The 23,126-nt window shown below is 35.3% G+C and overlaps 9 protein-coding genes and 1 non-coding gene across 10 annotated transcripts; 5 read left to right on the forward strand and 5 right to left on the reverse strand.

The window, feature by feature from the left end:
* Window positions 1–860: 860 nt before the first annotated feature.
* Window positions 861–2,051, forward strand: RO3G_14558 (uncharacterized protein; the record flags this gene model as incomplete). Its single annotated transcript, XM_067669142.1, has 4 exons — window positions 861–1,052; window positions 1,167–1,359; window positions 1,506–1,759; window positions 1,818–2,051. 4 exons carry the CDS (start codon window positions 861–863, stop codon window positions 2,049–2,051), a joined length of 873 nt encoding a protein of 290 aa, XP_067525243.1.
* Window positions 2,052–3,494: 1,443 nt separating this feature from the next.
* On the reverse strand, window positions 3,495–5,303 carry RO3G_14559 (uncharacterized protein; the record flags this gene model as incomplete). The annotated part of the gene is made up of 4 exons (XM_067669143.1): window positions 3,495–3,544; window positions 3,671–5,014; window positions 5,058–5,129; window positions 5,180–5,303. The coding sequence occupies 4 exons, from the start codon at window positions 5,301–5,303 to the stop codon at window positions 3,495–3,497; spliced, it is 1,590 nt and encodes a 529-aa protein (XP_067525244.1).
* A 911-nt stretch (window positions 5,304–6,214) lies between these two features.
* Window positions 6,215–7,102, reverse strand: RO3G_14560 (uncharacterized protein; the record flags this gene model as incomplete). Its single annotated transcript, XM_067669144.1, has 1 exon — window positions 6,215–7,102. The coding sequence occupies one exon, from the start codon at window positions 7,100–7,102 to the stop codon at window positions 6,215–6,217; it is 888 nt and encodes a 295-aa protein (XP_067525245.1).
* An 840-nt stretch (window positions 7,103–7,942) lies between these two features.
* On the reverse strand, window positions 7,943–8,749 carry RO3G_14561 (uncharacterized protein; the record flags this gene model as incomplete). The annotated part of the gene is made up of 1 exon (XM_067669145.1): window positions 7,943–8,749. The coding sequence occupies one exon, from the start codon at window positions 8,747–8,749 to the stop codon at window positions 7,943–7,945; it is 807 nt and encodes a 268-aa protein (XP_067525246.1).
* Window positions 8,750–13,537: 4,788 nt separating this feature from the next.
* On the reverse strand, window positions 13,538–14,461 carry RO3G_14562 (uncharacterized protein; the record flags this gene model as incomplete). Its single annotated transcript, XM_067669146.1, has 1 exon — window positions 13,538–14,461. One exon carries the CDS (start codon window positions 14,459–14,461, stop codon window positions 13,538–13,540), a length of 924 nt encoding a protein of 307 aa, XP_067525247.1.
* A 528-nt stretch (window positions 14,462–14,989) lies between these two features.
* On the reverse strand, window positions 14,990–15,869 carry RO3G_14563 (uncharacterized protein; the record flags this gene model as incomplete). Its single annotated transcript, XM_067669147.1, has 3 exons — window positions 14,990–15,448; window positions 15,636–15,676; window positions 15,851–15,869. The coding sequence occupies 3 exons, from the start codon at window positions 15,867–15,869 to the stop codon at window positions 14,990–14,992; spliced, it is 519 nt and encodes a 172-aa protein (XP_067525248.1).
* Window positions 15,496–15,568, forward strand: RO3G_19179. The gene has a single exon. It is a non-coding gene; the product is annotated as a tRNA-Ala (tRNA).
* Window positions 15,870–16,705: 836 nt separating the features above from the next.
* RO3G_14564 (uncharacterized protein) lies at window positions 16,706–17,092 on the forward strand (the record flags this gene model as incomplete). Its single annotated transcript, XM_067669148.1, has 1 exon — window positions 16,706–17,092. The coding sequence occupies one exon, from the start codon at window positions 16,706–16,708 to the stop codon at window positions 17,090–17,092; it is 387 nt and encodes a 128-aa protein (XP_067525249.1).
* A 3,843-nt stretch (window positions 17,093–20,935) lies between these two features.
* RO3G_14565 (uncharacterized protein) lies at window positions 20,936–21,569 on the forward strand (the record flags this gene model as incomplete). Its single annotated transcript, XM_067669149.1, has 2 exons — window positions 20,936–21,152; window positions 21,544–21,569. 2 exons carry the CDS (start codon window positions 20,936–20,938, stop codon window positions 21,567–21,569), a joined length of 243 nt encoding a protein of 80 aa, XP_067525250.1.
* Window positions 21,570–22,172: 603 nt separating this feature from the next.
* RO3G_14566 (uncharacterized protein) lies at window positions 22,173–22,970 on the forward strand (the record flags this gene model as incomplete). Its single annotated transcript, XM_067669150.1, has 2 exons — window positions 22,173–22,299; window positions 22,531–22,970. The coding sequence occupies 2 exons, from the start codon at window positions 22,173–22,175 to the stop codon at window positions 22,968–22,970; spliced, it is 567 nt and encodes a 188-aa protein (XP_067525251.1).
* Between the last annotated feature and the right edge of the window lie 156 nt (window positions 22,971–23,126).

Below are 23,126 nucleotides of genomic sequence, written 5' to 3' on the forward strand. Positions count from 1 at the left end.
TGATTTCATACTTGAATTAGATCATTATGATAAAAACAACATTGGTAGACCGTGGAAAAGCATATTTCGAAACGATGAAAAAACATCGACGCACAATATATTTATTATATCTTTTAATCAGAATAATTGCTACAAAACAAGATTTAAAATATTTAAACTATATATATATTTGTACTAGTAGCGTTTTAAACATGTAGTAGTATATGTATTTTGCAAACAACGCTAAAAAGATTTTCAAATTGAACCTCATATGTATCTTTTCTCTAAATTATATTTTTGTACGTATAATGGCCAACGACTTCGTACATCGGCCTAGGATTATGTTGTATCGCTTAAGTGAGCACACGTAATATTATTTGCAACGTCTATCGCAGCTCCGAAAAATATAAATGATCAACGATAAACATCAGTCACAAATACTTAAAAACAGCCGTAATATTTACAGGATAATAACGAATAAAATTTTTCGCATTTCCCTCATTACGCTTTTTGATAAAAACCACAGATAATATGAACACTAACGATATCACCAACATTACTGATGATTTGAACAGTAGATGCTCTCTCTCATATGCTGAAGGTGAGGTGAATCTTAGATTTGAATCTGAGGAATTGTTTGCTGATTGGTTCAAGAACGTTGCCAGTAGACACGCAAACTGAATCAAGCATTCAAAGCGAAATTACCCTGGCAATGCTAAATATATTGGTCAAGATTTGATTGAACCCTTCAAGCTTGAGTCAATCTTTTATGTCTGCGATCGTTATGGAAAGCCTAGGAGAAGACAGCAAGAGGAAGGCGCCTCAAAAAGACAAAAGAGTCTATCAAGATTGGATGCACTGCAAAACTCCTGAAATATATTATGACTGACGAATCCATCAGGGTTTCGTATCAATGGCAACATATTGTGTATGATCCTGCTAATATCCAAGAGATGATCAAGGCTCGTCTTCCTGTTGAGGTCAGAGAGTGGATTACGAAGCATGTTGATCGTGACCTTGATTGGAAACAGATCAAGGATCTTCTGAGACTTGATGAATCTCGATTAGATCAGGTAACAACAAGCTCCTCTAAGAAGATACCTTCAATTAATCTAGTCTAAATACTTTGCTTTTGGCTTGAGAACAATACTCGCTTCGGTACTATGCCTGCTGCATTATTTGTAAAGTACAAAGATGTCAAGAACTTGATTGATGCACGCATTGCATATCTGACTAGAAATCATAGTAACGACAAGGAAAGTATCAAGCTTTGGGTCGATACACTTAAGCAAGAGGGATTCTTTTCGTTGATTCGTTTCCATGAGAATGGACCCTTTCTTTTATCTTGGGTTTCCTTTTGGCAAAAAAAGGTATCCCCAAGTTATTTACAGCCAAGAATAATACTAATTAAAAGAAACTGACATTTTTGTAACTCCTCAAAGAAGCAGAAGAATGGTGTATAGATTCAACGCACAAGACCTGCAAGTCCTTGAACAATCCCGCTGAGAATAGCTATCTCTTTACAGCTGTTGTTGGAAGCCCAATTACGAGCAAAAGTGTTCCGGTCTGCTTTTTCATTACAGATCATGAAGTGCTATCCACATCGGAGCAATGGCTGACTTCGTTGAAGTCTACATTCACTTTGAAGCTAAAGAAGATCATAATCGATTGCAGCCTAACAGAGGTTGGTGCTATTCGTAGTGTCTTCGGTGATGCAGTTCAGGTCTTGCTTTGCCATTGGTATATCAAACGTGCATGGGAGACCCATATCAAGAAAGACGTAAGTGATATATTCTGGTTTCGTAAGCACTATATTTGCTAATGCTGTAAAACAATAGATCGAAGTGAACAAAGCTACTGAGCAGTCAGAGAACGTACGTTCTGCTGTACGTACAAGTTTGAACAGCATGATGTATGCTAAATCGTGCGAAGAATTTGATCTTTCTGTTAGCTTGTTCAATCTCAAGTACAAAGAGAACATCTCTTTTGTTGATTACTTCAACAAGCTATGGGTTCCAAAGAAGCAAAGATGGAGTCAAGCATGGCCCCACGTTTACTATATTATTCACTGACATATTCCAGTGCTTTTTTAACAAGATATTACAATTATTTAGGAAGCTTCATTTCATGCAAATAACTAGATTGAATCTTACCACAATCAGATCAAGTCATTTTACTTGGGCCGTAGTAGAAACTTGGGAGTTGATCACAAGCTATATCTTTTAACCAAAGGTATTGTTGATTATCGTCAAGATAGCATTAGAACATACTATGGCTTTCATGATGCAAAGTTGGCCGCTTTTGAGGAGGAGAAGAGAGCAAAAGCATATGAAATTAATTTTGATATTGCTTGTTCTATGATGGAAAAAATAGCTGAGGACGTAAGTATTGTAGTATCTGGCATATCTTGCTAGTATATTAAGCAGTAATTCTTTTTGGTTATTAGTAGTTTTCGTGCGATTCCTTTACCAGGGTCGGTAAATATATTGTAAAAGTAGTTGACAATTGCATTAGTGCTTGTTCCTGTCCGGATACGGCTAAAATTTGCAAGCATACCTTCTTGACAAGTTGCATTACACGAATTCCTTTCCCTTTGTGCTTTTCCTTGTGTCATGTTTTGACATGTCAATAAGATACAATCATTCTAAGCTAAATCTTTACAAATGAGTTTGAATAAGAATAGATCCTGATAATTACCAACTGCCCTGAACAGTCAAGTTTCACTTTCATCTCAACAGTTGATTATTTACATCAGTTTATAAAATTTTTCTTATACATGTCAAATCATATCGGTCGTAACTATCTCTTGTCATTTAATCTCAGGTCTTGCTCAACCAATATAAATAGCCTTGAAATCTTTCTTTAATAAAAGTATTCGACTTTAGAACTATTGTTCGGTCTCGTTAATTCTTTTTTGTTCATATTTGTATACTTAAAACACTTCACCTTGGTTGAGCCACTTTCTGATGACTTGCCAGATGTTGAAGACAACTGCGATATTGATGAAGCAGAAAACCTTCGTCTTGCTGAATATTTTGAAAATATTCAGAAATATCACAACTCATTTAACAGCATCTATCAACAGAAAATGAGCAAGATCTAGTCTGGTATACGTATACATACATTGAGTAAAATGAAAGACGCCATGAAGAGATTTGTTGCCAACATCAGTAATGTTGATGAGAGCTCTGCTTCTCTTCCTCCTAGACAAAGATAACATTTTTTTTCATATAATATTATTTAAATAAAACTTCAAAAACATCATCTCTTAAGTATCAAGCAGAATATTTTAATGTTTTTTTTATTTTTTCCCTGTGACTAGCATTTATCGTTGGTCATTTAGTTTTATCCCATACTTGGTGTTGCTGATTCTTTTCCATGTAGCCGAGTACAAGTCTTGCCAAATTTTTTGAATGAAAAATGTGCTGCGTGTATTTCTTCTGTTGTAACTAAAAAACCAGTTACCAATCTCACTACTTTTACATATTCCATCCAATTGGCAAAATGCTCACCGACTAATCTTTGCTTAAACTGAAAAAGCGAAAGCACAACACACCACGTTCCCCTATTCATCAGCTTTCGTATCACTAAAGGTACTTTCGATCTTGCCTTTTTTGTTCTGGTTTTTTTTTTCAAGCAAATTAGTATTCAGCATTGCTATAGAACAAATTCTTTTACACTCGTTGCTTACCTTTAGGGATTTTACAGTTCTGCGAAGGAATAATGATTGCAACTGACCTATCAGCCATGGCTTTGAAATCAGCTATGGCAAGAAGCCCATGATCTACCCAAACTTCAACCATTCTTTTTGGCGTGCCTCGAAATAAATTGTGCATGGGATCAACTGTTATCAATCTCACGACATCAAAATACTCTGGTCGGTGAAGTTCACTCCATTTACTTCCTATGTCCGTCTGCAGGGTTCTTTGTTGCGTAATGTGAGTGGCATTTAGCGAAGCATATGCTTCTTGGCGCTGCTGTGTATTGTTTCGCAGAATCCAGTGCTCATCATCAAAGTCGGAAAAACCTGGCTTCGTTGAATTTGCACCAGTACTGATTCGCGAAAACACAGTAGAACATTTGTTGCAGGCTTTGTGCGCGGATTGACCCATGAACCCAGCTACTTTGCGAGCTGCTGGTACATCACAGTTAACGGACATCAAAGCAACACGTACCATTTCACCGTTTCTGTACTGGTACGTTGGCATCATCATACCTTCGTACAAGGTATTCAGCCCTGCAATCATTGGTCGCAAAAAGTTTTGGAGCTGGTCATCCGTGGGCTCGCCAGGCCCAGGAATCATACCAACCAGGATGAAGGTTTCCAACATCATCCTGGAACTCCTTGGAAGGTTGTTAATCGTGAGATATACACCACCACAAGAGTAGTGCATACCATCACTAGGTTGAAACCAATCAACGTTCAATGACACCATTAATGATCGTCTTTTACTCACAAATGGCTCCCCAGCTGAGTCGACCGTCTCATTCCAGACTCGACCATCATAGATGTCATACAACACACCTTCCTCCACATATCGACCTCTCCACTGTTCAATCTCTGTTTCAAAGTTCGGACGGACAAAGAACTTCTTCAACGTTTCCACAATTGAGTTGTACGGGAACTCAAGGACGGGATTCAGGCTGCTGCCAACAAAAAGTGAATTACCACATGGGCGCTCTTGTCTGTGTGGTTTGTTTGCAAACCTAACAAAAGGGCATTGTCCGGTATACAAACTCCCTGTGTCGTACACACTTCTGCAAAGAGAACAGACAAGAAAACGGGAGACACCACTACTGGCAGAGGAATAATTGACCATGGTACGAACAGTGAAGATCTTTGTAGGAATCTCCATGCCATGGCCAAGAGCACGAACAAAGAAGGAAAGAAAGGCCAACAAGTCTTCACCTGCTTCATATGAAAGGTGCTTTGCTTGGAAAAGTACAAGGTAAAGGACAAGGAGATACACCAGTTGTTGGTCATTGGTCATTTCTTCGTCCATGTCGGCATCAATGTCAACATCAATGTCGAATTCTAAATTTGTTTAATAAAAAAAAGGGTGGATTTATAAATATACCTTCAAACGTGCTTCTTTCGGTAGACGTAGTGGGTTGCTCGAAGGTGTTTTCCAATCTTCTTTGTCTCAAAACTATTTTAATTACACTTTAGTCTTTCTGCATTTCTTTAAAAAAATTGTACCTTCTCCAACTTTGTCTATACGCTTATGAGCGTTAGCGGTTTTCTTTGCAATCCACTTGAATCCTTCAGGACAGTTGCTGCATTTGGTGCATTGGCATTTAACTTTGTTGTTGGTGGCGTTCATTTCAAAAAAAGTAATATTCAGGATTTAGTAGAGGAGTAAGATAGAAAAAAATGCGTGATCAAAACGACTAAAGCAAAAATACTAAATTTGGAAGTTGGTTCCTAAACAGTAACAATTTTACGTGTTCAAATGAACTGATTTTTTTTCCCTTTTGTTTCAGAGAGCATAGTTAACATTGAGGATACAAAAGGTATAAAAGAAAACTCAACAACAGTTCAAATGTAAGTTTATAAGAAAAATAATAACAACCAAGTCTAATATCGTTTCTTTTCTTTTTCTTTTTTTTTACATTAGGAATTCCAAATGGTATACATTCGGATGTCGAACATGAACCTCATGGGCAAATTTGTTCTTTCCAATACGATAAAACTATAAGAATATCACACTTACGTTGTTGTTTATTGCTCAAAAGCTCTTTTTGGTAAAGAAAGTTGTCATTGCTAACATCTCTAATGACTAATGGCAAATTACACCCATGTGCAAACATAAAGTAAGTAATGAACGAGTATAAGCTTAAAAACATATATTTTTTTACAATACAGTGGGTGGACTAATTGTCCCAGTGTTTCAACGTTTTTTACTTTCGATTCCATAACTCAACCAATTCTTAGGCTAAGCGGCTAGTTCTATGCTCATTAGAAAGGTCGCGGTCCGTACTACAGTGGCCGTCAAAACTGGTCGCATGTTTTCATATTTTGCCTATACGCACTATCTTCTTCTTCATTTCTTAGTCTATAGCAATGAAATATACTTCATTCGAAAGAGCAAACTCTGGACAATTATATGGTAGCACAGATATCACAGTAGAGCCAGTATACTGGTAGTAATTGGCACTTAAAGTTCGATGGTACATGCGACCAGTTTTGACGGCATTTATAAGTCAACATTTTTGCACACTTTATTTAAAAAAATCAATATTTAGTCCAACGATCTTTTGCTTTAATAACTGCAACGCACCTTTTCGGCATACTTTCGATGTATTTTTGGCATTCTTCTTTGGAAATGGCATACCAGGTCTGACCTATACGCTCCCATAGCTCATGCATACTAGTTGGTGGTGCCTCATAGCTATGAAATAGCTCTCTCTTTAAATGAGCCCACATATGCTCTATGGGACTTAGGTCCGGTGATTGAGGAGGCCATTCCAATGCTTCGAGTGGCTGCTGGCTAATCCATTCTTTCACTACCTTCGACGTATGCTTCGGATCATTGTCCTGCTGAAACACCATTTTGGAAGAATCCAAGCCATAGCTTTTCATTGTCTTGAGTAAGTCGTCTTTTAGGACCTCAAGATAGCCTTCGCTATTCATACGATGATCTACATCAACTATCCACCCAACTCCTTCCCATGTAATGCAGCTCCAGACCATGATGTTGCCGCCTCCATGCTTGACGGTTTGCTGTACATGTCGCGAGTTCAATTCCTCATGGGGTAGTTTCCATGCATAGGCCTTTCCGTCGGATGCAAAACGATTTACTTTGGTCTCGTCAGAGAATATGACCCGTTTCCAGTCATCCACAGTCCAATGCTGGTGCGATTTGGCCCACTGAAGGCGTTTCACGATGTTTTGGCTGCGCAGCAAAGGTTTTTGGGGCTTGACAAATGCTATAAAGCCAGCTTTTTTAAGAACACGGCGCATGGTACTGTCACTTACAGACATTCCAAATTCTTCTTTTAGAGCTTTCTGGATCTTTACAGCATTATTTTTTCTTCCTAAGGTGACTAATCTCCGGATGTAGTTCACCATGCGTTCGCTAATTAGAGTTGGGCGACCACCTTCATCAACATTTCCACTCATTTTAAGAGATGAGCGGTATTTCTGAACAGTGGTACGACTAACGCCAACTTGTTTTGCTATTTTGCTGTTTGGCTTCTTGGATTTCAGCAATGAGTAGATGTTGTTTGCTTTGTCATTTGAAATTGCACGCATGTCGGATCTGCAATGGTATAATGTCTTAATGGCATGCTGCAATTTAACAAAAAAACACTTACATGTAAATGATATTACGATGAAAGAAGAAAGAGAGAAAAAAAATATAAAAATATTATTATTAAGCCACATTTTTGTGACTATATTATGTTAGTTATAAACGCCGTCAAAACTGGTCGCATGTACCATCGGACTTTAAGTGCCAATTACTACCAGTATACTGGCTCTACTGTGATATCTGTGCTACCATATAATTGTCCAGAGTTTGCTCTTTCGAATGAAGTATATTTCATTGCTATAGACTAAGAAATGAAGAAGAAGATAGTGCGTATAGGCAAAATATGAAAACATGCGACCAGTTTTGACGGCCACTGTACATAATATCAAAAACTCGGATTTCGGAGAGTACACAGTCTGAGTTAATCAACAATAGAAAAAAAACACCGCACTGGGACAATTTTTCCGCTTGAACATAAATTTTATTTAATAGCGGGTATGTCCCCCTTTAGCTTTAATAACTGCTTTGCAACGATCAGGCATGCTATTTATATATCGTCTACACTCGTCCACTGTAAAAGTATTCCATTCTTTTTCAATCTTTTCCCATAACTCATGTACACCTTTAGCCTTAGTGTCATATACACTCAGCTTGAGTTTAAGGTGATGCCATACGTGTTCAATAGGGTTTAAATATGGAATTTGGGCTGGTCAGCTATAGATATGATCACTGTTGAAGTTATTATCCACAAACCATTGCTTAGCAAGCTTCGAAGTGTGCTTAGGATCTTTATCTTGTTGAAAATAGATATCCTCAGGATTGTATCCATAGTACTTTAAGCTTTCCATAAGGGTAGTTTCTAAGATATTCACATAATTTATAGCTTTCATACTTCTACCATGTATCCAACAAGCATACCCAGGTCCATCGTAAGTGATACAACCCCATACCATAACACTTCCTTGGCCACCTTTTACTGTAAGATCTAAGTGATGAGGCTGCAATGCATCGTCTGGTCGACTCCAGTAATACTTGCAACCGTCTGACCCAAAAACATTGACTTTAGTCTCATCACTAAACACCATGCGCCTCCAATCATCGGTTGTCCAGTCTTTGTAAGCCATAGCCCATGCTAAACGTCGTTCCTTGTGCTGTTTACTAAGCAGAGGCTTCTTGGCATTAATTTTAGCTCTGAAGTTCATACTTTTAAGAAGTTTTAAGACCCCAGAATAACCAATAGTATACCCCAAACCATTCAGATATTGATGTACTGCTTTGGCTGTCTTGAATTCACCCTTTATTACTTGTCTACGGATGTATGACTTGGTAGTTTCACCAATAGTTGCTCTTCGACCAGGGGCTGCCTTCATTCTGTTTGGAAAGAACTTGTTGGTGCACCTACCTAAAGTGGATTTTTTCAATCCGGAAATGCGTTTCATAACTTGTTCATATGCCATGTTACTAGCCAAGAGCAATTGTATTTGATTTTGAGCAGATTTGCTGATAGTACGAGTCATTTGAGGCAAGATAAAGATGAGAAAGTACAGTATAGATAGAGACTAAGAATATTGTAAAAAAAACCGATAACGTAAAGCTACTTATACTTTACACTAAAGGTACGAGTCATAGATTGTCATAGATAAGGTTGGTATGCAAATTCCGGCGATTTATGATTGATAAGAAAGCGATGTTCAGAATGCATTGCAAAATAAGCGGGTAGCGGAAAAATTGTCCCAGTGCGGTGTTTTTTTTCTATTGTTGATTAACTCAGACTGTGTACTCTCCGAAATCCGAGTTTTTGATATTATGTAGTACGGACCGCGACATTTCTAATGAGCATAGAACTAGCCGCTTAGCCTAAGAATTGGTTGAGTTATGGAGTCGAAAGTAAAAAACGTTGAAACACTGGGACAATTAGTCCACCCACTGTAGCTTGAGCATCTCATTTACTGACTTTGCCGAGCCAATGACTGCGACATCGTCAGCAAAGAGTAGAGGGACAATTGGCACTTCAGGCCACGATGGATAAATCATGATATTTACGGTTCAATCGGCGCTATAGCTACATTCCAAATATGGAAATATATATTTTTGGCCATTGCGCATCGATTGGTACCATTTTCGTTTTCCAATTCCGACTATTTGTTGTAGATATCTGCGCTTGAAAATAGGCGGTATGCAATTTTTTTGGGCACGCTCTATATCAATGACTTCTTTACAGATTTTAATAAAACTTTGAACATTTGTGTAACTATATGGTCCAACAATAGGTGTTATAGCTTTGCTAAAATATCTGTATTTGATGAAGAGAAATATGTTAAAAACAGCAATAAAAAAATAGAAATGTCGGAGATTTTGGCGGAGATTTTGCAAAAATACTTTAATCAATTAGAGCTTATAGTATGCAAATTTGTATTAGAAACAATCGAATAGAAACAATTTTATATGACCCTTCATTTTATAACATATCCGCACTTTTTCTATGATTGCGGAGCGAATATTTGCTTTCACACCCCGAGACTTTGGGAAATAACTTATCCAATAGTATGCTCTATTGGGTATAAGTTTGAATGGGATCTGAAAAATTGAATTTTGGAGCTCATCTGGCACTGTAAGCATCTGATTTCCTCAGCTTGCCCTCATTTACTTTTGTGAAGGATTAGCAATCGCCAACTCCTTTGTATGTTTCTTGAATTCTAACATTACTGATGTATGGCAGTTATATGAAACATCGATATGGCCGCCAAAATTTTTGCGACCGATTTAGGGTTCTTAGCGTATATGCTATAACAAGGATGTCTTGCAAAGTGGCATCATCCACTGTCCGAGCATGCATACCAAATGGAAGCTTATTTCTAAGCATCTTTTGATGAATGTAATATAGATACTAAGTTTTTTAACTAAATAACATCATTGATATTATGTAAGGATCACATTGCTTCCTCGATTCTTAAAATATCGTTATTTCTTCATTATGGTTCAAACATTAGTCGTAAAAAAACTAATTGTAATTGTTAAGATAATAGAAAACAAGAGGTAAAAACAAAAATAAAGAAACAGTTTGTGAACGTTTCGAGTCTGATCTTTATTTCAGTTTAAGTTAAAGTAAAAATTATTCTAATTGAAGGCAGATATTTATATCTTATTGAGTGAATGACTTGATATCTTGCATTGTAAACGTTCTTCTACTCTTTCAGGTGCTTTATCAAGTGTCATCTCTATTTATGATTATGAAAACTTTTCATTTGTTCTTTTGTATGTCTGTCATAGATTATCTTTTATTCTGGGAATTCCTCACTGATTTGAATAACGTTATTTTACGCGTTATTTCAATTATGTGAAAGATTAGCAATATTCCTGACATTGGATTGGATTTGGTTATTTTAGTTGATACTTCTTCTTATCAAAGAACTCTCATGAATACAATACGTATTTTAAAAGAACATGTTTAATTGGAATTGATTGTATGATCTTATTTAAATAAACTTGTATTTTATTTTATTTTAATTATGATCTTGTATTAAGACTTATATTTATTAGTGTCAACTACAATCAGTTACTGTTCTACAACAGTAATAACCTATATACTGTTATATAATATCGTGATATTATTCTTGAATATCATTTAAAAATATTAATGCTTATCGTTTTTATAATGTTTTGTTGATTACAAATCTATTCTTAGTTAAATTTTAAATGTTCTAATAAAATGTGTTATTCTCATTATAATTTGAATTAAAAAAAAAACTGTAAATTATTTTTTATTGGATTTGGTACATTTCTTTGCTACTTTTTTTGTTTTTCGATGTGTGTTTATAGTTCATAGTGTTATGTTCTGGTAAAGGTAATAACAAAGATAAACCAAAAGAATACTTTTTGAGACTGAACTTTATTTAAGACAATCTTAATTGTTAAAAAGAAATCATTACAAAGTCTACTACTTATATTCTTCTATCAATTGGCGGGTAAATGAGTAGTTATGAGCGTAGATCCAATAATTGACACGTTTGATTGAAGAATGATCACTGAATCGATTATGAAAAATTTTAATTCGTTGTTTTTATAGATCTTATTGTTCTTTAACTGATCTGGGAGAATTGTCCCATCTTCAATGAGAGGAAAGATATATTTATATGAAATGCCTCCAGTCAGATCAAAGTTGACTAGGTACCTGATCCATTATTATTCATTTACGGAAATGATGAATAGTAAAGATCATGACTTATTTAGTATTCATGTTTACTTTATAGAATGAATCTAATAGTGATAGTTTTATATAAAAAAGAAGAAGAGTATATTTTATTTAATAAAGATTTAAATTATTATCTTTTATCAATTTTAATATACTTCTTTTAGTTGTGATTATTCAATGTCCGTTATGATCAGACTCTGTTCTACAACACATGGTAGGTGCAGTGAAAAAATCACAACAGTGAGTACTTTTTAGGCAAAGAAAAATTATAATTAAGCAAGAGCACATGATAATAGCGCTTTTGCTTTGCAAATTAAAGTTAGCATATAGTTATGCTGCTATTTAAGGTTGTCTTTCTGTAAGTGAGTTAATTTGAGTTAAGTTTGCTTGTTAAGTTTGCTTGTAAAGCTTAATTTAAGGTTGTGATTGCCTTGTAAGTTGTTGTTTTATATAGGGTTTAAGCAGATGTTTGATAAGTAGTGACCACCAGATCTTATGTGTAAGATCAATACGATGTTTCTTGATAAAAGTTAAAGTAGAGTAAAAAGTTTAGGTAAACAGGGACTTGTTAAAGTTTGTTATTTACTGCGTAAAAACATATGATTTATTTAAACTGACCAACAATTTCTTCACAAAAAGATGGGATATATACATATGTATGATATTTTTTTTTCTTTTTTGCTTTTCTTATTTTTTTTGACCATTTTTATATTTTCAACATTTTTTATCTTTTTAACATTTTTTATAATCTTTTATCTTTTAATTTTTTCTATTGCTATTTTTTGTTGGTTTGTGTTTTGAGTTGAGTGTTTTATAGAAGTTTTTTTGAAATTTTGAAAGTAAGATACTGTAGCGACCACCAGATCTTTTATTTAAAATCAAATAAAGGTAAAGATAAAAAAAAATAAAGGGATCAGGAACTTTTTATGAGAAGGTTGCCTGTTTATTGAATAAAATATATAAAATAAAAATGTGAGTAGAACTGTACTGTCCTTTTTCTTCATCTAAATAGTTGGGATATTTATATTGTTAATTTTTTTTTTCTTTTTGACTTTTCATTTTCTTGACTTTTTCACTTTTTTGACCTTTAACATTTTCTTGACTTTTTTCATTTTTTGACTTCTTTGTTACACCATTTTTTTGACTTCTTTATCACAACATCAACCCTCAAAAAGAAGTTCTTGTGACCTACAAAAACATTTCAGCTCTAAAATAAATAAAAGGGAAAACTTAATCCGTTATCGCAAAAGTATAAAATGGTCATTGGGTGGATTGAATTTGTGACATCAAGATTCAAATGAGCCATATTTCCAATTAAGCTATTTTGTAATTTCTGGAAAAAAGTGGTTTATAAACATCCAATGGACTTCCATAAATATTTTGAAGACCGTTAAACATGTTTAAAAATATTATATGGTGCTTACTATTTTTGAAAATTACCGATGTACCAAATGATACAAAACTAACTGGGAACAAAGGTGCTTCACATAAGAAACGCCCCATTATTCTAGACTAAATCGGGAAATATTCGGAACTTCAAAAATTAAACAGCGCCATTCGATTCTGCTTGCCTTATAACCTTAGTTTCTATTTTTGGATTGTTATTCTAGCTCCGCTATAGCTGTAGATATTATGATTTATCCATCGTGGCCTGAAGTGCCAATCACCCCCAATACATCACCAGTGAGGTCACCAAGACGAGCATTGAAGTCGCCACAAATGAAGGTATTGGGAAGGGAAGGAATGGAGGAGAGTACATTAACAAAGTCAGAGGTAGAAAGAGGAGGAGGGACATACAAACAGTGAATGCGATACGGTCCGACCTTCAACGAAAGGGTATACCGATTCGGTGAAGGAAGTTGAGAGATAGGAAAGGAACAAGAAGGAGAGACCAGAGCAGTAACACCCATCGAACCACGGTTGGCCGAAGGTACAGGAACACCATACACATGATACTGCATCCAGTCTGTAGGAAGGAGTGAAGGGGAAAGAAGCCAAGTCTCGGTAATGAAAAGAAGAGTAGAGGAGAGGCAATGAGACAGGACCTCATGGACGGTCGTGGTCCGAAGACCATTCGCATTCCAAAGGCTTATAGAAAGGTGTTGGACCTCACTCATAATGAGTGTGATCCAGCACTAGCGGCATCAGAGACCAAAGCATCCGACATAACCGTGTCACCACGGAAAGCAGCGCCTGGATCCCGACCACGAGAAGCAGAAAGAGGAGAGGGAAGGGAGGACAGAATCTGACTCAAGGAGTCCTCATCGATCCAACCCTTGGATGAAAAGTACTTACCTATGGGGCCCACCAGGTGAGCACGGCCAGCACCAAGACGAGAGAGAGCACGGGAGCAGCGAGTGAACTGGAGCTCAGCACATTCATTAGCCTTGTCAGCCAACGAAAGGTGCTGGAGCTCAGGATCCGCCAAGTTGACAGGATCCAAAGGATCAAAACCGTCAACCAACGGAACCTTAGCAGCAGAGAGAAGAGAAATCACCTCTTCTTTGTACAGAATATGAACAAGCAGACCAATGACCTTGGGTCCAGGGAAGCAGATGTCAAGGACACGAGAGAGATCAAGACCAAGTAGACGCAGATTGCGTCTGACTTCAGCACGGGTAAGTTTTCGATTGCGATTCAAGTACAAGTACTCGAACCCACGAGGAGCAGAGGGATCAATTGGCTGGAAGGCGCGACCAGCAGCAAGTTTTCTTTTTTTTGTTACCGGCTTTGACGCAGAGCGAGCGGCAACAGCACTGTAAGAGGGTACAGGCGCAGCAGAAGCTTGTTGTACAGTACTAACAGGAGGAGGAGACACCAAGGAAGAGCTAGAAGCACTTTGGGTTGGGTTGGGGGAAGTTGCAGATTCCAATTGGGCATGGAGATTAGCAATCTCTGCCTTTAATGTGGCATTTTCGTTTCGTAATGCAGTTAATTCCGCAATTACATCGTCATGACTAGTAACGCGTTGTTGCAGATCTTGAACAATGTTGAGCAAGTATTGAAACTGTTGGTTAGAGTCAGTCAAGTTTGACATGTCGACATTAGGAATGGCAAATTTCTACATTTGCGAATTTCCAGGGTTAAGATGTTGAGACATGGGGGATGTCAAAATGGTGAAAAATTACGCTTTCGGGCTGAAAAAAATATATGTTGTAGAGAGAAAAAAGGCGCGTTTTTTGGTGTTAAAATGGTGGATGGATGTATCGTATTGGCGTTGTAAATCGAGTTCAAAGATGAGCAAAAAGAAATACCTTATGTAACGGTCGGAAGAACGAAAGAAAGGTGGGGATGTAGCTCAGGTTAAAGATTTTGTTTTATTTAAAAAGAAGATATTTGCAGGCGATTAATAAATCATTGTTGCATCTTCAAGTACAAGAAAAAGAATAAGTACAAAAAAAGGAGCCTGAGAAACAGAAAAACTCCAAAAAAAAGACAAAGATAAAAGATGAGATATGCTGCCTACTTCCACAACTTAGCTGACCTACTGTCACAGCCCAACGGTAAGGAACTTTGATGGCTTTACTTCCGTGGGGGATCAGTAGGAGACAGACAAAGAAGGGTTTCAGTCAGAGCGACGAGCAGAACGAGAATACCAAGAGGCACCAGGAGAAGAGTCAATAGGATAATACCCATTTGGACGACAGAGACGTTGGATGTACCAGAGCATCAATAAGAGAGAGGACCACCAAGGAGGACAGCGAGCTGAGCGACCAAGGGGCAGCGAAGAGAGAGCAAAGTCAATGGGATAGGACCCAGGAGGACAGCGAGGAAGGTCAGACCAAAGGAAAGACGGGATCAAATCACATTCAAGAAAGTGACGGCGAGAGCGACGATCACGGCCACAAGGACAGTCTTCAGGCTTACCAGGCAGCCAACCAAGACGCCAACGAACCAAGAGAGAGCGTTCTGCACGGGTTGCAGGAACATAAAGAACGGGATCAACCACCAGAGCAGGGCGACATGCGCGTAAAAGAACCTGGGTAGTGGAGGTGACAAGAGATGTGAGTTGACGCTCACGATACTGGCGAAAGAAGGTCTTGAGCCGAGTATCGGAGGACGGAGCAGGAGGGGGATGTAGCTCAAATGGTAGAGCGCTCGCTTAGCATGCGAGAGGCACTGGGATCGACGCCCAGCTTCTCCAATAATTAAGTCCTTGACCCCAGAAGGGATCAGCTCATTTCCTTTTGTCGTGTCACGTCTTTTGTTACATTTTTAGAATGTAGCACAATTATCTCTTTTGGACTTTCAACTGTAAACTAGTGTAACGAAAATGGCAATGAAGATGCACAGAGATTAGCCGAGTCAAGTCAAAAAGATAAAAAAAATTAAAAAAATGAAAAAAGTTATAAAGATAAAAAATGTTGAAAATATAAAAAAGGTCAAAAAAATAAGAAAAGCTAAAAAGAAAAGAAAAATATTATACATATATATATATATCCCATCTTTTTGTGAAGAAATGGTCAGTCAGTTAAAATAAATCATATATTTCTACTCAATAATTAACAAACTTTAACAAGAAAGTCCCTGTTTACCTAAACTTTTTACTCTACTTTAACTTTTATCAAGAAACATCGTATTGATCTTACACATAAGATCTGGTGGTCACTACTTATCAAGCATCTGCTTAAATTCCATACAAAACAACAACTTACAAGGCAATCACAACCTTAAATTAAGCTTTACAAGCAAACTTTACCCAATTTAACACTCAAACTTACAAGCCAACCTTTAAAACAACACTAGCAACCGCAGTATAACTGCAAGTAACAAACATCACCACCGCAGCAAACATAAAATAGTATAAATAGATCTTATATTTATTAAATAAACATGAGCTTTTTACTACTCAATTAATTATCTTGTACAGTGAGTTAAAAAACTGTTTCAGTGTTCTTCCTAAATATGGTTTTGCTACCACTACTACCGATATACTTAGTAAAATGCTATATTTTATACATCATATGGAAGCACTAGTCCCGGTGTATCATAAAATATAAAAATAGTATTACTTTTTCAATATTTGCTCACTAAACCTTATAAAATTACTACAGTCGGTGCACTGAAACGGTTTTTTAACTCCATTCAAAAAAACATAAATACCAATAACAATTACGCAAACTTCATTTTTCATTTATGCAATGTACATGAAGCCAGGAGATAAGTATTCTGCTTTGCATTTATTAAAAAAACAAGTATATAAACACGTTATTTTATTAATAAACGCGTAACAAATTTTGTCCTTTTTCATTTAACATTTTCAACCCAATCTTTATTAAAAATGACTCGCTCTATTTTCCAAGACACTCAAAATGATTTGAGAGTGCTGCTAGATACCGATTTGTCTCATGAAGAAATTGCTGATCGCTTGACTCTCTCTAAAGCCACTGTTCATCGATATTGCAAAAAATGGAATATCCAAAGACCCGATAATACTGGCGGACGACCTCCGATCTTAACTGAAGCAAGCAAGTCTCTCATGAAGAGAATGGTAATCTTAGGACGACTGAAGTCTGGTGTTGAGGTTTTCGATTATTTCAAGGCCATTTATCCAAGGTTGACTTATAACACCACCCTAAACGCCTTAAAAAGCCTAGGATTCAAAGCCCGACCCAAAAGAAAGGTACCTCTTTTGTCAGCAAAACACAGGAAAGCACGTTTGGATTGAGCACTTGCTCATAGAGGGTGATTGGCACTTCAGGCCACGATGGATAAATCATAATATCTACAGCTATAGCGGAGCTAGAATAACAATCCAAAAATAGAAACTAAGGTTATAAGGCAAGCAGAATCGAATGGCGCTGTTTAATTTTTGAAGTTCCGAATATTTCCCGATTTAGTCTAGAATAATGGGGCGTTTCTTATGTGAAGCACCTTTGTTCCCAGTTAGTTTTGTATCATTTGGTACATCGGTAATTTTCAAAAATAGTAAGCACCATATAATATTTTTAAACATGTTTAACGGTCTTCAAAATATTTATGGAAGTCCATTGGATGTTTATAAACCACTTTTTTCCAGAAATTACAAAATAGCTTAATTGGAAATATGGCTCATTTGAATCTTGATGTCACAAGTTCAATCCACCCAATGACCATTTTATACTTTTGCGATAACGGATTAAGTTTTCCCTTTTATTTATTTTAGAGCTGAAATGTTTTTGTAGGTCACAAGAACTTCTTTTTGAGGGTTGATGTTGTGATAAAGAAGTCAAAAAAATGGTGTAACAAAGAAGTCAAAAAATGAAAAAAGTCAAGAAAATGTTAAAGGTCAAAAAAGTGAAAAAGTCAAGAAAATGAAAAGTCAAAAAGAAAAAAAAAATTAACAATATAAATATCCCAACTATTTAGATGAAGAAAAAGGACAGTACAGTTCTACTCACATTTTTATTTTATATATTTTATTCAATAAACAGGCAACCTTCTCATAAAAAGTTCCTGATCCCTTTATTTTTTTTTATCTTTACCTTTATTTGATTTTAAATAAAAGATCTGGTGGTCGCTACAGTATCTTACTTTCAAAATTTCAAAAAAACTTCTATAAAACACTCAACTCAAAACACAAACCAACAAAAAATAGCAATAGAAAAAATTAAAAGATAAAAGATTATAAAAAATGTTAAAAAGATAAAAAATGTTGAAAATATAAAAATGGTCAAAAAAAATAAGAAAAGCAAAAAAGAAAAAAAAATATCATACATATGTATATATCCCATCTTTTTGTGAAGAAATTGTTGGTCAGTTTAAATAAATCATATGTTTTTACGCAGTAAATAACAAACTTTAACAAGAAAGTCCCTGTTTACCTAAACTTTTTACTCTACTTTAACTTTTATCAAGAAACATCGTATTGATCTTACACATAAGATCTGGTGGTCACTACTTATCAAGCATCTGCTTAAATTCCATACAAAACAACAACTTACAAGGCAATCACAACCTTAAATTAAGCTTTACAAGCAAACTTAACAAGCAAACTTAACTCAAATTAACTCACTTACAGAAAGACAACCTTAAATAGCAGCATAACTATATGCTAACTTTAATTTGCAAAGCAAAAGCGCTATTATCATGTGCTCTTGCTTAATTATAATTTTTCTTTGCCTAAAAAGTACTCACTGTTGTGATTTTTTCACTGCACCTACCATGTGTTGTAGAACAGAGTCTGATCATAACGGACATTGAATAATCACAACTAAAAGAAGTATATTAAAATTGATAAAAGATAATAATTTAAATCTTTATTAAATAAAATATACTCTTCTTCTTTTTTATATAAAACTATCACTATTAGATTCATTCTATAAAGTAAACATGAATACTAAATAAGTCATGATCTTTACTATTCATCATTTCCGTAAATGAATAATAATGGATCAGGTACCTAGTCAACTTTGATCTGACTGGAGGCATTTCATATAAATATATCTTTCCTCTCATTGAAGATGGGACAATTCTCCCAGATCAGTTAAAGAACAATAAGATCTATAAAAACAACGAATTAAAATTTTTCATAATCGATTCAGTGATCATTCTTCAATCAAACGTGTCAATTATTGGATCTACGCTCATAACTACTCATTTACCCGCCAATTGATAGAAGAATATAAGTAGTAGACTTTGTAATGATTTCTTTTTAACAATTAAGATTGTCTTAAATAAAGTTCAGTCTCAAAAAGTATTCTTTTGGTTTATCTTTGTTATTACCTTTACCAGAACATAACACTATGAACTATAAACACACATCGAAAAACAAAAAAAGTAGCAAAGAAATGTACCAAATCCAATAAAAAATAATTTACAGTTTTTTTTAATTCAAATTATAATGAGAATAACACATTTTATTAGAACATTTAAATTTAACTAAGAATAGATTTGTAATCAACAAAACATTATAAAAACGATAAGCATTAATATTTTTAAATGATATTCAAGAATAATATCACGATATTATATAACAGTATATAGGTTATTACTGTTGTAGAACAGTAACTGATTGTAGTTGACACTAATAAATATAAGTCTTAATACAAGATCATAATTAAAATAAAATAAAATACAAGTTTATTTAAATAAGATCATACAATCAATTCCAATTAAACATGTTCTTTTAAAATACGTATTGTATTCATGAGAGTTCTTTGATAAGAAGAAGTATCAACTAAAATAACCAAATCCAATCCAATGTCAGGAATATTGCTAATCTTTCACATAATTGAAATAACGCGTAAAATAACGTTATTCAAATCAGTGAGGAATTCCCAGAATAAAAGATAATCTATGACAGACATACAAAAGAACAAATGAAAAGTTTTCATAATCATAAATAGAGATGACACTTGATAAAGCACCTGAAAGAGTAGAAGAACGTTTACAATGCAAGATATCAAGTCATTCACTCAATAAGATATAAATATCTGCCTTCAATTAGAATAATTTTTACTTTAACTTAAACTGAAATAAAGATCAGACTCGAAACGTTCACAAACTGTTTCTTTATTTTTGTTTTTACCTCTTGTTTTCTATTATCTTAACAATTACAATTAGTTTTTTTACGACTAATGTTTGAACCATAATGAAGAAATAACGATATTTTAAGAATCGAGGAAGCAATGTGATCCTTACATAATATCAATGATGTTATTTAGTTAAAAAACTTAGTATCTATATTACATTCATCAAAAGATGCTTAGAAATAAGCTTCCATTTGGTATGCATGCTCGGACAGTGGATGATGCCACTTTGCAAGACATCCTTGTTATAGCATATACGCTAAGAACCCTAAATCGGTCGCAAAAATTTTGGCGGCCATATCGATGTTTCATATAACTGCCATACATCAGTAATGTTAGAATTCAAGAAACATACAAAGGAGTTGGCGATTGCTAATCCTTCACAAAAGTAAATGAGGGCAAGCTGAGGAAATCAGATGCTTACAGTGCCAGATGAGCTCCAAAATTCAATTTTTCAGATCCCATTCAAACTTATACCCAATAGAGCATACTATTGGATAAGTTATTTCCCAAAGTCTCGGGGTGTGAAAGCAAATATTCGCTCCGCAATCATAGAAAAAGTGCGGATATGTTATAAAATGAAGGGTCATATAAAATTGTTTCTATTCGATTGTTTCTAATACAAATTTGCATACTATAAGCTCTAATTGATTAAAGTATTTTTGCAAAATCTCCGCCAAAATCTCCGACATTTCTATTTTTTTATTGCTGTTTTTAACATATTTCTCTTCATCAAATACAGATATTTTAGCAAAGCTATAACACCTATTGTTGGACCATATAGTTACACAAATGTTCAAAGTTTTATTAAAATCTGTAAAGAAGTCATTGATATAGAGCGTGCCCAAAAAAATTGCATACCGCCTATTTTCAAGCGCAGATATCTACAACAAATAGTCGGAATTGGAAAACGAAAATGGTACCAATCGATGCGCAATGGCCAAAAATATATATTTCCATATTTGGAATGTAGCTATAGCGCCGATTGAACCGTAAATATCATGATTTATCCATCGTGGCCTGAAGTGCCAATTGTCCCTCATAGATACTGGACCACTGACGACTGGAGAAAGGTTATCTTCTCTGACGAATCGAAAATCAACGTTTGGGGTTCTGATGGAGTTGAATTCTACTGGAGTCTGCCTGGAAGCCCATTACAGCCTCATCATGTAATTCCAACCGTAAAACATGGAGGAGGAAGCGTTATGGTGTGGGCTTGTATGACTTCCCATGGAGTTGGGTATATCTGCGAGATATACGACGGCAGAATGACTGCACCGGATTATATCCATATCCTAAAAACTGAACTGGCAGACACCCTTGCTTACTACCGATTGGGAGATGGTGATTTCATTTTTCAGCACGATAATGATCCAAAACACACTGCCAAGATAACAACAACTTATCTTAAAGAAGAAGCAAGATACCCAGTGTTGCCTTGGCCCTCTCAATCGCCTGACCTGAACCCAATTGAGCACATGTGGAGACATTTAAAGTTGAAATTAGCTCTATATGAGCAAAGAGCAAGAGGTGTCCATGAACTATGGGAAAGAATCAAAATTGAGTGGGAAACATTTGATAGGGATGTTTGTTGTAAATATATTGATAGTATGCCGGCTAGAGTTCAAGCTGTAATAAAAGCTAAGGGTGGAAATACTATATATTAGTATTTTTTTACCTAGTTAAAAAACCGTTTCAGTCATTGCCTTTTTTTAAAATGGCCATTGCCCAAGATGTACTTCATAGATTAAGATGAGATGTACATTGCTTTGTTGCAAAAAAGCGATATAATAACATAATAAAAAAGAACACGTGTACTCTAAATACTTTTTTGAAAAAAAGGATAAATGTGTGAGTTTCAATTTTACTGAAACGGTTTTTTAACTCACTGTACCTTTGTTAATTACCTTAAAAAATCTATTCGTGATCTGACACGACAATTGGTAGCATCTGTTGCATTAAACATAGAAAAGGTCTATGTCATATTCAGAGAGTATATCCAAAGAACAGAAGATATTTGAAATAGAAGAAAGAGTATATACACTACTAGCACCAGAACTCAAAAATAAATATACAGCTTACAGAAAAGTACAAAATTTTCCTGAAGAACAAAGAAAGCCATTATCCAGATTAACATCAACATATTTTGACAGAACAGCTCAAAAATTAGCAACAGAATTTATATCTAATAACAACTATTGGCCAGACATTAAAGAATACTTATTAGAAGAGAACACAATGAATAATAATATTGACATGCAAGACTTAGCACAAGTAATTGCCACAGCAGTCGCTACAGCAATAAACAACAAATCAACAAATGAAAATGCGAATGTGCGAATACCGATTCCTTCCTCATACAATGGTGAAAGAAGCGCAGCAATAATCAACCTATGGTTACAAGAAGTTGAACGTTATCTTGAATTCAATTGTGTACCTCAACAACGCTGATTACCTTATGCAATAACACTTTTGAGAGGTCGTGCACAGAAATGGTGGAATCAACTATCTCAAAATAATGAAGAATCAGTAACATGGGAAAAATTCAAAATTGATTTAGAATATGCATTTAAACCTTCTTATTCCTAACAATCAGCAAGAGACAGATTAGCCTCCATCAAGCAAACGACATCGGTATCCGAATATGCTGACGCATTCCAAGATATTCTATTGGACCTACCTCGAGTATCAGATGATGAAGCTCTTGATCGTTTTGTTCGCGGTTTGAAAAATGATGTTCGAATACATGTATTAACAAAAGAACCACGTTCATTAGAAGAAGCAAACAGATTTGCTATAGCCTATGATAGTGCTAAACAAACAGGAATTGTCCTACCAACAAGACAAAGAGACTCTTTTGCTGATGACCCCATGGATTTATCTGTACTGATGCAGCAACTCAATGCTATTGTTAAAGCACCTAGGAACAACTATTATAATCAAGGCAGAATCACTACCAAACATGGACGCAATGAGATATTTGCAGATAAAAATTTGAGAATTAAAAGGAGATGGTACTTGAAAACTAGTGAATGAGTCTCTATGTAACCTCTTTATTAGATTTCAAGACGAGGGAGAGAACCTATTTAATCAAACTACGCCTTTATATAGGAAATAAAATTATTCAAGGACCGAAGTGAGTTCAAGATCAATTTTAGTATTGAACTTGAATAATATAAATATTGTATACGG

The sequence above is a fragment of the Rhizopus delemar genome, genomic scaffold, assembly GCF_000149305.1.
Source record: "Rhizopus delemar RA 99-880 supercont3.14 genomic scaffold, whole genome shotgun sequence".
NCBI classification, from domain to species: domain Eukaryota; kingdom Fungi; phylum Mucoromycota; class Mucoromycetes; order Mucorales; family Rhizopodaceae; genus Rhizopus; species Rhizopus delemar.